Source organism: Lepisma saccharinum, chromosome 11 (genome assembly GCF_977018435.1).
Source record: "Lepisma saccharinum chromosome 11, izLepSacc3.1, whole genome shotgun sequence".
NCBI classification, from domain to species: Eukaryota; Metazoa; Arthropoda; class Insecta; order Zygentoma; family Lepismatidae; genus Lepisma; species Lepisma saccharinum.
In genome coordinates, this window is record NC_139239.1 from 86005511 (window position 1) to 86022829 (window position 17319).

At 37.4% G+C, this 17319-nt stretch overlaps 1 protein-coding gene across 2 annotated transcripts in view; it reads right to left on the reverse strand.

The window, feature by feature from the left end:
- The window catches only part of LOC145994955 (organic cation transporter protein-like), a 206130-nt gene that overhangs the window by 16070 nt on the left and 172741 nt on the right, over nucleotides 1-17319 (reverse strand). For both annotated transcript variants that reach the window (XM_083131483.1, XM_083131485.1), the window contains exons 8-10: nucleotides 13221-13407; nucleotides 9731-9859; nucleotides 4833-5023 (exon numbers count right to left, since the gene is read on the reverse strand). In XM_083131483.1, the coding sequence (XP_082987609.1) occupies nucleotides 4833-5023; nucleotides 9731-9859; nucleotides 13221-13407 (507 nt within the window). The remainder of the gene's footprint in view (nucleotides 1-4832; nucleotides 5024-9730; nucleotides 9860-13220; nucleotides 13408-17319) is intronic.

Consider the following 17319-nt stretch of genomic DNA (forward strand, 5'->3'; position numbering starts at 1 on the left):
ATCTTTTTTCACCAACTCTTTTCAGTACGGCTTCGTTTCTTACCTTGTCTGTCCATTTTACACGCTCCATTTTTCGCCATGTCCACATTTCAAAAGCTTCGAGTCGTTTCTCTTCATTTCTTCTCAACGTCCAGGTTTCTGCACCATATAGTGCTACACTCCACACAAAACATTTCACTAATCTCTTCCTTAGACCTATGTCCATGGGTCCACAAAAAACATTTTTTCTTCTATTGAAAGCTTCTTTTGCTATTGCGATTCTCATTTTCACTTCTTGGTTGCAGCTCATGTCACTGCTTATAGTGCATCCGAGGTACTTGAAGCTATCCACTTGCTGGATTCTTTCACTGTTTGCTCTCACATTAATATTCCTTGGTTTCCATCCTATAACCATTGCCTTTGTCTTCTTTACATTAATCTTCATTCCATACTGCTCACATCTGCTGTTTAACTCTTCTAACATACTATTTATGGTTATTTCATCTTCAGCGAATAATGCCATGTCATCAGCAAATCTTATGCAGTTTATTCTTCTTCCTCCCAATTTGACACCTCCTGTGCCCTGGAAACAAGTTTTCACTATATCTTCTAAATAGATATTAAACAAAGTAGGCGATAGGCAGCATCCTTGTCGTACTCCTCTTCCAATTTCACAGCCTTCTGTCATTTCGTCTCCTGTTCTCACTTTAACTCGTTGATTCATGTATAAGTTGCTTAGAAGTCTTCTCTCTTTCCAATCTACGCCAATTTTCTTCAGAATTTCTAAAAGTTTAACCCAATTCACTCTATCAAAGGCTTTCTCCAGGTCTACAAATACTACAAACACCTCCTTTCCTTTCTCTAAATATCTTTCCCCAATGGTCCTCAGTAAACCAATTGCATCCCTTGTACCTCTTCCTTTCCTGAAACCAAACTGTTCTTCCTCTAACTCGCCACTGACCTTCGAGTATAGGCGTCTGTTCAGAATTCTTAGAAGAATTTTTGCCGAGTGAGATATCAAGCTGATTGTCCTGTACTCAGAACATTTTCTGGCATTGCTTTTCTTCTGCAGAGGTACCAAAATAGTCTCCGTGAAATCTTGTGGCCAATCCCCATTCTCATAGATTTCATTGCATAACTGCAGTATTTCTCTTTTTCCATCTCCCAGGCATTTGATAAGTTCAACAGGAATTTCATCAGTGCCCGTTGCTTTCCCATTCCTCATTTCTTTGAGTGCTTGCTCAAATTCTTCATTCAGGATATAGTATCCTTTCTCATCATCAGGCACGTCGTCTTCATTTTCTACATTCAGACTGTCTGGGCGATTCTCTTTCTGGTAGAGCTCTTCAACGTACTTTCCCCACACATTCGATATTCCTTTTTTGTCTGTGATTTCACATCCTTCCTCGTCTTCTATCATCCACATTGTTTTCCATTTCTTCTTTTGGAAGCCCAAGCAGTTTACTTCACGATACATCAAGTCATACCTTCCTCTTTTTTCCAGTTCTTCAATTTCTTCACATTTTTGTTTCATCCATTGTTCTTTTGCCCTGTCAGTTTCTCTTCTTAGCTGGTTATTCAGTATCTTGTAATTATGTCTTCCCTCTTCTTCCATTTTCTCCGTTCCTCCATTTTTTCCAGCATACTTTCAGTAATCCATGGTTTCTTTGCACTTTTCCTTTCCCTGTAGCCTATTGTTTCATCCACTGCCTTCTGTAAGCAGCTTTTTATTCCATCCCACATCTCATCCTTATTGTTACAACTAGCTTTAAACTTATTGTAGTTTCCTTGGAAATGTTCTGCAAATTTTTGTCTTTCGTCTTCTTCCCTTAGCTTCTCTAAGTGGGGTTTCTTGCTCACCTGGTTTTGGGTTATCTTCTTCAATGTAAGATTGATTTCTCCTATTAGCAAGATGTGGTCTGAATTAATGTCAGCTCCTGGCAATGTCTTCGCATTTTTCAAACAATTTCGAAATCTTTCTTGTACCAGTATGTAATCTATCTGGTATCTTTTACAATCTCGTGGACATATCCAGGTGTACCTCCTTCTCTTATGTTGCTGGAACAGTGTGTTTCCAACAATTAGGGAGTTTCTTTTACAGAAATTTACCAGGCTTTCCCCTCTCTCATTTCTCTCGCCTAATCCATATCTTCCTACTGTACTTCCATCCTGCCTTTCTCCTACTACAGCATTCCAATCACCCATTACGATAATGCACGATCCCTTTCTCTCTTTTTCAATCAATTCCTCTATCTTCTCATAGTTTTCCTCCACTTCTTCTTCTGACAACCCACTATGTGGCATATACACTTGAATTAACACTAAGTCTTTCTTCTTTCCTTGAAGTTTCACCATTATAATCCTGTCATCCACATAACGCACTGCTATAACTTTATGTTTCACACGTGGTCCTAGCACTATTCCCACACCACGATTTCCTTGTTGATCACCTCCAGAATAAAACATCTTGAACTCATCACTCACTATTTCACCATTCTGTTCCCACCTCACTTCTGATATTCCCATAACATCTACTTTGTTTCTTCTCATTTCTGCCTTTAAGTTTTCTAGCTTTCCCGACTGTAACAGGGTTCTGACATTCCACGTTCCAATCCTTAATCTTACCTTCTGTTTGCTTCTCTTTTCCCCATCAGTGTCCTTTGTCATAACGTGTCCTTCCCAGACATCCCCCTCCCGGACATCCGAATGGGGGGCTAGTTTACGTCCGGAATATTTTGCCTTGGAATGACTCATCATGATTGCAGTTTTTCTAGGGAAAAGATATATGCGGTAGCTTCCCGTTGCTTTCCGCACACCACTCTCTCTTTCGCATCTTGAAAGATCCCAGGGGGCCTCAACGAGCAGGTGAGGAGAGTGGATTTGACTAAATGAGCCCTCCGGACTTCACCGAAATTCACTGCACCAAACGTATGGTGTTTGGATATAGGTTGCATATCAGTTCCATCAGGGTTTTTGACTCAAGGTATATATATATATATACAGGGTGTTTAAAAAGTAATAGCAAAAACTGACACAGGTGAAAGTACACTAAACATGGGTTTGCAGTTTTCTAGATAATCGCGAATGTGTGATTACAAGCCGCCACTGACTTCATTGTTTCTAAACGTCATCCTAGTTGGTAAACTGCTAATAATGTGTGTGAATGTATGGGTACAAGCCGTCACTGACTTCAGTGTTTGTAAACGTCATCCAAGTTGGTAAAATACCAATAATACAGTATGAAAATACTTTTATTGAACATTCTACAGCACTAATTTACTAGTACGTATGTTCTATGTTACAATTACTGTACACTCGTACCTGTTAAAGGAGGGGCTCAAAGTGTCGTCTTTCCATCTGGATGCAATACTGTACGCGATTCCGCATTGAGTTTCAAATTCATTCGAACACCTCTGGATCATTCCAGAATTGGTCACAAGCATGTACAATTCTCTGTTCCAGTTCTTCAACCGTGTCAACGGGAGTGTTGCACACTATGCTTTTGAGGTGACCGAAGTCACAAAAAATCCAAAGGATTTAGATCTGGTGACCTTGTAGGCCATGATACTGGCTCCCCTCGACCTATCCATCTTTGATGATATCTGCGTGTTAGATGTCGTCTCACAGCAGCAGCAAAATGTGCCAGTGCTCCATCATGCATATACCAAATACTACTGATGTAGTTCAAGGGGAACATCCTCAAGCAATCCTGGAAAATCATGCCGCAAAAACTAAAGGTGCCTCGGTTCATTGAGTCTTCTTGGAAGAATGTGGTAGAATCACCTAGTACCCTTAACCACACATTCAATGAGAAGCGTTGTTAATAGTGCCTCATGAACAGCATGTGGGTTTAGTACACTCCAAACATGAAAATTATGAAAATTAATAATACCACCATGTGTGAACACCGCTTTGTCTGTTAATAAAATGTTACTTGCAAAACGAGGGTTGAGTACAACCTGTTGTTGCATCCACTGACAAAACGTCCCTCTAGGAACACAATCCGTATCACTGAGACATTGAACTCGTTGAAGGTGGTAAGGGTAGAGTGAATTGCGATGTAAAATTCTCCATACACTACTGCGGCTTACTGGCATTTGTGCGTCAATTCTCCTTGTCGAGGTTCCTGGAGAGTGTTCTACTGCTTCCAACACCATGTCCTAAACTTTTGGCATAATGCATGCATGTCTACCTGCTCTCCTACCATGTTCGAAGCTCCCATGTTCTTTGAGGCGCTGGTGTACCCTAGTAAATGTGCGACTCTTGGGGTGCTTTCGAGCAGGGTATTTTTCTTGGTACAAGTGTGCAGCCTCCTGTGCATTGCCATTAGCCAAACCATAAACAAAATGCATATCTGCATACTCTTCATTGCTGTAAGGTTTCATTTTCACTATGCAGTCCAGCCCAACTGACGTGACTCCCACGGTACGATTAGACTGTGTACTAATTATATCCATACAACGTCACCTCTCGGAAATGTTCTGTTTGATTACAATGCCACCTCTCGGAAATGTTCTGTTTTGTAAACAAAGAGCAAACCTCGGATCACGCAAGGAGTAAAGCACTCGGTGTTTACAAAATGCAATCAATGGCGGCTTGTACCTACACATTCACACATATTATAAGCATTTTACCAACTAGGACGATGTTTACAAACAATGAAGTCAGTGGTGGCTTGCAATCGCACATTTGCTATTATCTAGAAAATGGCAAACTCATGTTTGCGCTATTACTTAGGAGACACTGTGTGTGTGTGTGTATATATATATAAAAAAAAATTTCCCTTGCCTCTGATTCTGACAAATAGTTGCATATAGTGTGTACTGTACAAAAAATACAAGTAATGTTCATACCAGATTCCATAAATACGGAGTGAGCATTAGTGCGATACCTGCAGCCATATTGGACGATCCCACTCCAAGATTTCTGATAACAGTTGGAAACAGTTCAGCTGTGAAGACAGGCAGTGTTGCATTTGATGCTGATATGGCAAATTTTCCAATCATAGCAAACATTATAGTTACCCATTCCTTACTTTTGTCTCCTGCAAAACAACAAAACATAAGATATCAAAATGGTTAACAACATTCCAAACATTAAATTGAAAGTGAAGGATTATTGTCTACAAGTTGAATTATTTGTTCTGGCACATTTCTTTCAGAAGAGTTTCAATATTTAGCTTCAAAATAGGATGAGGTAGCTTATTGCAACCTTTACTGTTGTTTGGTTTGTTATAAATAATCAGTTTACAAGAGAAGGATATTAATTAATTTTTGCAGAAACAAAGGATTTTTCCTTGTAGGAGATTATGAAGCTTTTAAACTTTTTACTATTGTTGAAATGTTGATTCAATGCTTCAGACTTGTTCTCTTTTCACCATCACATATTTTTTTATAGATACACAGAATCTTTCTGGTTAGAAAATGGGAATTAAAATCCTCTTCCATGTGGGAATATATATATATATATATATATATATATATATATATATATATATATATATATATATATATATATAATGGATAAAAGCAAGGAGGGCCAAAAGGGCTAAGTAAAAATCAAAGAAGGTAAAAGGAAACACTCACCGGACAGTAGAGAAATAGACGGAACTTCCGGCTATGAAATTAGCGAAAATTTTGAATTTTTCTACTGTCCGGTGAGTGTTTCCTTTTACCTTCTTTGATTTATATATATATATATATATATATATATATATATATATATATATATATATATATATATATATATATATATCAGTGGTGTATTCTGAAAATTTGACTTGGTTTACCTCAACAATTTTTATTTATTGTATACTAGCTGATTGCCTGGCATTGCCCGGATATGTATTTATCCCAATCTTCTATTAGACAGGAAAATAATGAATTCTAACTATAGTGTAAAAGAACTTGCAGTTGAATGGCATTGGGAGTGTCACTAATCATCTTAGAGACCTGGAAAACTATGGATTCCACACTAATATAGGTCATTTTCGATTATTTTTACATGTCACCCCTTCCCACTCCCACCCCTAGGAGTGCCAGGGGTGTCTTGGAGTTGAATGGCATTGGGAGTGTCACTATTCATCTTAGCTACCCCAAAAACTATGGATTCCACACTAATATCAGTCATTTTCGATTAGTTTCACATGCCACCCCTTCCCACTCACACCCCTAGGGGTACCAGGGGTGTCTTATCCTCACAGTATTTCTTTCCATATTGCAAGTGATGTGTGTACCAAGTTTCGTTGAAATCGCTCGAGGCATTCGAGAGTTATGCTGGAAAAAACACACACACACACACACACACACACACATATTTTTATAGATTAGATAGATGTTTATCACATAACGCAGGTATACAAGTAAAACAAAAAGAGAAGTCCAACAACTTCAAATTTTCCAGCAATTTGTATGTATGTATATATACACACACCCACACACACAAATGATGAAGGAGACAGTAAACACTTACCACACAAAAATATATAAGTTGATATTTCGCGGGATTTACCACATTCTCATTGGAGAAGAAAGAAAGAGTCACATAGTACAAGGGCACAGAATACTGACAGTAGTGTTGGTACAGTTTTGCCAGAAACAGTTGATAGGTAGCAAATGTTACGCACTTTCACCAGTGTTTACTGAATAGTGGGTGGTTTCAGGAAGGAGGAGAAAGGGTTGGTTATTGGTTGGCTAGGTTGAAACCTGGGGGTATAGTGGGGTGCATGACTGATATATATGCCCTTTCCCATCGCCTGCAGGAAGATGTATCTGTGTGTGGGGAGGAAGGAAGGGGGTAAAAGATGGATAATGGCAACATGGAAACAGATGTTAAAGGTGGTATTATGGCTGTTGGTATGGGTGGCAACTGTGAGGTCAGAGTTTTGGGTGGAGGAACGATGGTTAATGATCCTAAGATTCAAAGGGATGTGGGTTTTGCCCAGGTAGAAGTTGCCGCAGATTTGGCAGATGAGGGTGTAAATGAGCTTGGACCTGCCCCATACTCATCACCTCCACCACCCTCCAGATCTCCACCACTGCAGGTGAGTTCACCCTTTACCAAATGGAAATATTCTCAAATATGCTTAACTTTTTAAAAATCAGAAATGCAAACTACAATTCTTTAAATAAAACCTATATTATTTTAATTAGTTTTTCTTTGTTTCTTCATTTTAAAATTTGTAGGATGTAAATTTTACAAACTATGGCATAAGAAGAAAATATCGAATAACACACATAAACAGTTGGTGTTTCATATGGAGGGGAGTGGTCCCAAACCACAATCCTGCCTAGGGTACCAAAATGTAACTACGGTGATGTACAGTCAATTCACTAACATTTAAGGCCCAACAGATGAACATGGCAACATAGATTTTTATAAGTCAATTTTCTCTCAGCTGACTACCACTCACATTCCTGGATGTGGTGCAGGTTGGGACACTGCCAGATAATTACTTCATGAAGCTAAATGAGTGGAGAATGTTGTGCTTATATGCAAGTAAAACCCCATTCAATAGTTACTGATGTTCAGTGAAAATGTACTTGACTTTACCCTAGAGCAAATGTAAGGTGCTGCACACTGATTATTGCTGAAATGTAAGAATCCACAACAGCACTAATAAATGGTAGGGCTACTCCTTTAGAATCTTGATATCATATTAAACAGTATTGAGATGGAATATATTTCAAACACACACAGATTAGCAGACACTACTTGGAAATATCCGAATATGGAATGAACATGAAAAACTGCTCTTCCTAATGGGCAGTACATTTGTTGATATTATATAGAAATACTAATATTGGAGAATGTGCTACAGATCATAGTTAGCTAATTTTAGCTTTAATGAATGGAAAATAAACAGTAAAAAATATATACACACAATTTAACATCACTAGAGGTGCTGACTAAATACAGTTTTTTTACAAACATTATGGTCTTATCCCTTTTATAAGATCCACCACTTGCTCAATGCTTCTCACTGATCTGCTTTCTTGTTCTATCACTAACACCTCACCTTTCACAAGAAAGCAGAGCAGTGAGAAGCAGTAAGCAGGTGGTGGACCTCATGAAAGGTCTGAAGGAAAGAGGGGATAAAACCATAATGTTTGGCCTGAACATGAAAAACATGTTCCCGAGCATGAAGAGGTGACACAAAGTGGATCTAGAGGGGCAAGACATTATGGAGGAATGGGATAGTGAGAGAGTGGTGCAAACCTTGGAAACCATTTCAGACAGTGGATACAGCAGAGTGGGTGGCAAAATCATGAAGATGAGTGAAAGTCTGAATATAGGCTCTAGCTTGAGCCCAGTGCTGGCGGAATTGGTTATGACTGAATGGGGAAAGGAAGAAATAATAAAAGAAGGGAACAAGAAAATTCTGCTTTCTAGATACATGGATGATTATTTAGGATATGGAAATAAACAAAGAGAAAGTTGAGTAGGTTAGTTAAGGAATTAGAAGATGAATCAAAAGGAATATTCCTCAAACTCAAAATAAAATTAAAGGGAAATTAGGTTCCTTGGATATGATGAAAGAAGAGAGAGAAAAGAGTATTGAGGTCACATTGTATTAAATGAAGTGTTCGACAGGAGTGTTCTGCCACAAATGAAGTGATGTGAGCAAAGCAACACAATAAAATTTTCTTAGGATCATTGAGGATAGAGTAAAGAAAATATGCACAGAGAAAGGGGAAGAAGAAACCAAGATTAATAGCCTATGGGAACAACTGGAAGATAACTATGAAAAGAAAAACAGACATAACATCAACAGAAGAAGGAAGGGAAAAGAGGAGAGAGGATCGATAGTGGGGGAAGAGAAAGAAAAAGAGAAGTTGTTTGGCATAAGCAGTATGGAAGAGATTACAGAGAAGATATGCAAAGTGCTAAGGAAAGTGAGTATAAGAGCTACAGAAAGGGAGGATGCACCATTTTAAGTATAGCGAAGAAAGTGAAAAAGAAGAAGGAAGAAAACAGGGAAGAAGAAGAGGAAGTGATTATCTAGGAGGTGAAGTGCAAAGGATGTGAAAGTGTGTTCATAGAGGAAACAAAGAGGAGACTGAAAAATAGGTCAAAGCAACACCTGGATGATGTGAGACTGGGGAGAGACAGGAATGCTATATTCAGACAAACTAGATAAACGGGACATGATGTAGAATTGGATAAGGCTAAGTGAATAGGGAAAGAGAGAACTAGTGAGGAAATGGAAGGAGGTCAAAGAAATAGAGAAGAAAGGGGAAAACGTAATGAACTGGAATGGCAGACTTAAGATCAACAAATAAATGGAAGGGAGTGTTAGAAAGAGTGAAAAGTGTGAGAGAAAGGAAGGAGGAAAGAAAAAATAAGAAAAACGAAGAAAGAGAAGAGGATTCAAGAAGCCCAGGTGATGAGGAATCCATCCACATCCAAAAAGGCAAGAGGGGTGGGGGAATGTTGAACAGGTATTGCCAGACACTTGCTAATCTTGACCTGTCAATCACTTGTCAGTGATAGGGAACTAGTAGTCACCTGTCAAGAGACAACATAATCAACAAAATAAAATGTGATGATGTGATGGACATACCAAATACAATCATAATATGTTACAAATGATATCTCAATGTTCCACTTATCCCTCCCTCCTTCCGTCTCCTTTGCTTCTCTTTCTCACTCTCTCTCTCTGTTTGACTCTCCTGCTACATCCATCAAATGTTATCCCATAGGTAACCGATACAGCTACTAATTCATTTACTACATACTAAATCATACAAACCTATTGGTACTGTGAGAGTTAGAAGACAAGCAACACCACTTCCCATTATGGTAAGGCACAAAGGCCAGCGCCTACCAAGCTTTAGCAGAACGAAAATGCTAATAGCAATGGCTGGAAGCTCAACAGCTCCTAAAAAGAGAAGTGTGTATATGATAATGAGAAGCACTAGTTACATAATTAATAATAATAATAATAGTCAAAATGCATTCTCTACTTGCATTCATCTTTCTCTTGTATTCTATGTGCTCTATATTTTGAGATTGTACCGAAGTAACCACAACCGTTGAACCAACATCAGTTTTTACGAGGGAAAGGTTGGCTTTACGTTGGTTGGCAAATTGACATTGGTCTTACTTTGGGTCAACATTGCTACCACTTGAAGGTACAGTGCCTTGAAAACAATGATACCATGTGACTGAGAAAGTGCTGTGTATTATTTTTTTATTTTCATAAGTAATTTGTACTATTGTTTACATTTGGCCTTACAATAAATTATATATATATAACAGAAAACAAACCTATCCATTCTTTAGTTTTCAGTATGTTGGCCCAACGTAAAAACCTGGCACTGAGCAAACATTGGAATCACGGCCAAAATTACCATTGCCCAATGGTATGTGCTTAAGTTTTGCCAAACATTTTCAGTATGGTTTTCCCAATGTTGGGCCAACCACTTTTGGTTACTTGGGTACTGATTCTCATGCATAGATTTTCCTTTAATTTGTTTGCCATTTTGTTTCAACTATGAAACTCCACCTAACCAAATGAATATAGCAATGGATATGAATGATTCAAGTATACATTTAAACTTGTGAAACAGAGTTTTCTGAAGTTTTGTTGTTTTCTGGAGACAGACTGGGATGATTATCAAGATAATGTGAAAAGTTTCAAATTATTTCTTGTTATGGTGTACAATTAGAGATAAAAATTAATATCTCAATGTGATAACTTATCAGTAACTTTCTATTTCTATGCCAATCTCATGTTGACATGATATTTACAGAAATCGATGACCATACTAAGCAAGAACATAAAATGTTATTGTTATCCTCTCGCAAAGCAATAAATAACAAACAAATCCTTTTTTGGGTAGATAACTACTATTATTCTCACTAGAAAGTAAACATAAACATTGAAAATAAGGAAAGTAATTAGTTTGAACCAACTCTAGAAGCCTAATTAATAGGACTGTTTTAACATTTGTCAATTTAATGTGAATATTAACAAACACATTATTATGCTGCTTCTCAAGCTATATATATATATCTCACGTTATTCATTGTGAAAGAAAACAATTTAACTTTCTTCACTTGGGTACCCTTAGATTTGCTGAAAGTCAGTTCCTTAAATGGTGTTCCTACTCATTCACTGTTCCCATTTATGCCTATGTGCTTATGTATATAAACATAGAGATAAATGTCTTCTGTGGGAAAGAACATCAAGGTTTAGTCCTAATCAGGGGCGCCGACTTGTTAAAATTATTGGGGGGTGGGCTCTGATCACTGAAATAAATTAATGAATGACTCATTCTCTCCCTTTTTTAAGTTTTGGCCTCAGTGTTCAGAATCTCATGAATGCAGAATATTAATTGTCCACAGATGGATATGTCACAAGTTTCGTCAACCATAATAATAAAACATTCACGACTTTTAATATCTGCTACCACGGAGCACAAAACAGATCTCCCTAATATATCAATGATCTCGTTCTGAATGTCATGTGAGAGCCATTTGTAGTCCGAACGTCCCATCCACTACCCTAGTTTATGCACATCGTCTTTTGAAACTGTTTTTAGTAAAAATTTTAACAATACTCATAATTACATACTTAGCATATAGTAATAAGTCATGTGTTTTGCTGTCTCTGGTCATAGCCCCCCCCCAAAAAAAAGTTTAGTGGTCTCAACCCCCAAAGTTGATGGTCTAGAACATTTCAAATGTGTATTTAAAGTTAAGTTCATGTGGCACAATTCAGAGTAAACTTTACAAGAGAAGCAAAATAATACATTAGATCCTCTTCAGCAAAATTATTTGGAGGCCCTGCCCCCACATCGTTAACAAGCCCCATGGAGTCATCGCCTATGGTCCTAATATATATCCTCCTATGTGATATTCTGTATGATATTGTAAGAAAAAGGTCATCATCATTATTACGTTTACAATTTTTTTTAAAAAATATACTTATTTTAATGATGTTAGGCCAATGTACTGAATAATATATTTTAAAATTGTTATTCTTATTTTAATGATACAATTGCCAATGTGTTTGTATTTTTATTGTAGTGTAATGAAATGATGTATTTTCTTATTTTTACTTTAGTTTGGTGTAATTAAGTAATACCAATGTACTACACAATGTTTCTTTTTTGTTATAATGATGTAATAACTAAATATTATTTTGTATCTTGACGTTTTCCACGCCCTTTAAATCAAAGGTCTATAGAAGCAAGCAAAATTAAAATTAAAATTATTATTATTATTATTTCTAATGGATTTAATTTATTTTGCTCATTTTATACTTCGTTAGGCTACTCAGAACAATGACCAGCTAAATTGAAGAAAGAATTGACAAAGCAAACACATATAAATATAACATGTATACCCAACCCAAGTTACCACATTAGGACCCTTTCTTAGTTGCAAGTTATGCAAACAACTTCACCATGCAAAACAGGTGTTATTATTTTTGTCAGAACAATAGTAAAAGATGGCATGAAACAAAGCATAAAGTGACACACATTAGTGAGTGGTATTATATGGTTATCAACTTCACTCATGGACCTCAAGGGGCCTCCCTGATGGCACAGTGGTAACGTCGTCACCTTGTAATCAATGGGTCCCAGGTTCGATATCCAGTGGAGGACCCCACATTAAACTGTAGGTCAAGTCCTGATTAGCCTTATTGTGAATAGAGTGGACTTAAAACACCAAATCAATCAACCAACCAACATAGACCTCAAAATATTTATGGCTAAATTAAACAAAATGTTTAATTTTACAGCACAGACTACATGATGATTAACAGAAAGATGTTATAAATTCCATTAATTATTTTGTCTTTGTTTTGAATTCTCTGATACCCAAATAACAAAAAAACGTCATCCAAAAGGTTGATAAAATTATTGGCCAGTACATTTTTGCAGCAAACCCAATTTTGAATATCTCAAGATAACATCGCCGGCCCAATGGCATAGTGGTTAGCACATCATGCTACGATGTCAGAAATCCCAGGTTCAAATCCCGGACTGGCCATGGATGTTTGTGAGTGTCTATTCATCAATTTCATCATGTCATCACTCATCCCCATCTTCGTAAATTAGCCAAAAGTGGCACAAAAAGTTAAGTGAAATAAAGCAAATCAATCAAGATAACATCAAGTGAATCTGAAATATACATACTATAATCTATAAAAAAAATCAGTTATAATATCATGTATGTACATACTACAATGCCACTTAGCACCCATGGTTAAGTTACATAAGAGGACTAACCTGATAACACAGTGTTCACATAGATGTCACCACCTATGTTGCTTAAATTAAGTACTAGTCCATAGTAGACTAAATACACCGTGAACCATATTAAGTACAAAATGAAGCTGCACTTTCGAATTGTTGGAGTTCGAAACAGGTCTACGACTGTTGCCTTTCTTTCATTTGCATTTTCATCCTTCGGCTTCTGAAACAAAAAATTAAAATATCTAATTAGCCACTAATATGAAGTAAACTACGTGGTAATACTTTTCATTTGTAACATGATTTGTTAAAATGAAGTTTGACATATACAGGGTGTTTCTGTGACCTTGATTCAAACTTGCACGGTGGTTGGAAACTGACCCAAGTACCAAAGAGAAAAGGAATCCCAATCTGGAAATGCGCCATTAAAAAGTTATGAGCCAAAACTAGTTGGGGCTGCCTATGACAGTGTAATAATACAACTGAAAGATGATGCTTGCAGATTCAATATGGACGTTACTACAGTGTATCCTAGCACTCTACGGCAAAAACATTACAGTAGTTGTTAAATATGATTCCCCCTCCCCTGCCCCCACATTGATGCAGGCATGATAGCATCACAAGCAGCTCTGTTGCATCTGCTCGAACATCTCTGGAGCTGTTCTGATGATATCGCAGGCAACAATGATTCTTGCCAGCATGTCCTCTTCACTCTCTACCGGTGTATTGTAGACTACACTTTTGACATGAACCCACAAAAAGAAATCTAGTGGGACATATCAGGTGAACAAGCTGGCCAAGGAACATGACATCCATTGTCGAGGGAAAGTACAGTCATTTGGTTTTTTGTGTGCGTGCGTGTGTGTGTGTGTGCGTGTGCGCGTGCAGGGCCATACTGAAAATTAGGGCAAGGTGTAACTGCCTCTGGGTCCCACCTCAAAATGATTTTTTGGTTCCTTTGAATTAGTATTTATTTATTAGGAATTAAATGCCTTATCACTAAAAATCAAGTGCAACATGTAACCTGGGTGTATATCACGCAGCAAATTTAACAAACCTCTTATTAAATTGAATTATGACAATTTTCTTTCACAAAACTGCTTTCAGACTCTGTGTCTCATAGCAAATAATTATTTTCATACAAGTATGTTTCCTGAACTGCTCAAATGTGCCAATATTGTACTGATCTGTGAATCTGGAGATATCAGTTCCGTAAAATCTTACAGACAAATTTATCTTTTGTCACCTCTCTCTCTATCTCTCTCTGTTGTGTGTGAGAAAGTAATCAAAGAGGTTGCTAAAGTTTACATCCCTTCATGTAAATACTGCTCAGCATGGTTTTCTTTCAGGCAACTCTTGCTTGACAAATCTATAAGTATTACTTTCTCATGCTACTCCATCTATTTTAAATAATCCCAGCTTGACATTACATATTTGGACATTTCAAAAGTCTATGAAAAAATTAACCATAATATCCTTCTTCATAAATTGCAATCCACATCTAACATCCTATTTATATTTTTGCTAGCAGACTATCTCCGTGCATAAGATTAGCATGTTATTCTGTCACCCCTTCCAGATTTCTATCTATCTTGTCTGAAGTCCCACAGGCGAGTGTCACATGACAACTTTTGTTCCTTCTTTACATGGATGATCTTGATGATAGAATGTCTTTTTTTCACTGTATATGTACTTCTGCTTATCAATGACTGTAAACTTTTCAAAGAAATCTCATCAGAACTTGATTCACTAATTCTACAACAAGCTGTTATAGAACTATGTGTGTAGTGTTGCCAGGGAATTGAATCCCCAGAAATGGCCCTGCCTTGCCTTTTCCCTAATAAGGAATGAAGAACAAAACTTGTACCCCTTCTGACGAAAGAAGTTAGTTTCCAAGTTGATTAAGCTCAACTATCAGGAGAGGGGAGTATATTCCAATGACAGGTTACACAATAACTCTAGCAGTTGAAAACAATTGACGTACCAAAATAAAGGAAGGTTCTTTAAGGGGGGGAGCATTCACAGGGAAGGTGCTGCACCAAGCACTCCTTTGTGTCAGAATGTTTTCATGTGATGAAGGAAACAAAAAACTTTTACTGCATCGTCTGTATTGAAGTTATGTTTGTGTTAGTGTTTTCATATCTCCTTGTACATCACGTGAAACACTCAAGCTGTTTGCTTTATTTAAAGAAAAATATAGCCTTCAAATGTGTGATGTGCCTTGGTGATGGAATCAACAAGGTTGTTGTCCATTAATACCAGACTTGTTACTTGATTCTTCTTTCATGGTCCTCTGAAATACAGTTCTAATGTCAGTGAATATAAACAACCTAAGCCATCACAAACATAGGTCAAAACAACATTCAGTGAAATTCAGATGAATTCTTCAAGTTCACATATCTTGTTCTATACTTACAGAGTGCAAAAACAGAAAGAAGACATCTCCATAATAGTTAATGCTATGATCTTGATTTCAATACTTTGTAAATCTATTGTACCTCTAACTTCAATAACCCTACTTGTTTATCACATTTAAAATTTGTCTTCAAGAATTTTCCTGTAGGGTTGGCACATTACAAGCCTTACCCAGATCATACCCTAGTCATTGCCCAACTCCCCAAGAGCACTCCAAACCAACCTACCCCAGGAGTACTGATTTATTGATTGATTTGATTGATTTTACTTATCTTTTCTGCCACCTATGGCTAATGGCAAAGAAGGATGAGTGACATTGATGAAATTGATTAAAGGACACTCACAAAAACACCCCATGCTCAGGTCTGGATTCAAACTCAGGACCACTGGTGTCATGTTGTCCTAGCCTACTGTGCAACACCAAGAGGAGAATTTGGGGAGAGCACAAGGAGAAAGAGAAGCCTGCTTCCATCCCCATAATTTCATGGGTATGCACTTATGCTCTGGTACATACATACATACATACCGTATCGATCCCTAAGATTATATGTTTATTTTATAAAAGCCTCTCTGAATGCTTCATGTTGACCAGGGCATTCACTTGTTTTTCTCAGTTGTCTCAGCCTCTGAGGCATGTAAACAATGCACAGTGTTGTGCTATGCAAACCTCCTGAGCTATTCAGGAAACAGGTAATTTCTTTTGCCTATGGAGTCAGCGGTTTGCATAGTGGCAATTAAAAACACGATTCGGCATGGAGGAAGAGCTCCATGGCCTAGGGATATAGAGGTGAGACAAGCTGAGAGGTGACTGACTTTGGATTGGAATTGAGAAGGGAGTAGAGGTTAGGAGAGCAGTGGAGCAGAAGTGGGACGACGCTCTGGTCAACCGATAGAGAAGCCAACAGAGGACTTAGTATATTTTATTCATTGTAATTATCTTCATACGTCAGATAGACAGGTAACTATCCTAAGACCCAGCCATGATTCAGGTTCAAAGGTTCAGAAAACCCAACGAGTGACCATTGTCTTTTCTAGCAGTTTAGTTCCTAAAACTTATTTGTACCTTTCGTATTGCCAAGCATTAACTCGTCATGCCAATGACGAGTGCTCTCATCAGAGGATGAATGATGAATAGCTTAGAGCAGTAAATTTTGGCATTTTACGTAATAATTCTTGGTCCCGCATTAAATTCCAGAGTTAACTTACAGTATGCAACATAAGGGAAGACCACGATTAGTGCAAATTGTTGAGAGCGCATGCGAGTTTAAATATTTTTTTTTACCTCTGCTCGCATAGTGAAGTTACCATCGATAAAGATGTACAGTGTCTACAAGACTTACTTTTACACAACAGATCAGTTGTGGTATTTTAATATCAGGTACAGGTCAATTTATTGTCATTCAGAATTTGAATAATAATTTGAACACCAACAGATCTATTCAGATTAACGAGGGGCAATCTATATTTTTTAATTATCAGGATTTTTCTCAGATTATTGTGGATCAACAAATTTTACATACCAGAATTTTACCTTTTGAACAGGTAAAAATGAAGGAAGTTGTTACCACTTGATATTCCCAAGAACTTATCTCATTTCACTATTCCCCAATGGACTCCGCTTGAACTTGCCTTAAAGCAACTTAATCAATCTATTAGTAAGGGCATTTCATTTCATGAATTAGTTTTAAACCCTTTGCCCATGTCTATTTTAGTTTTTATT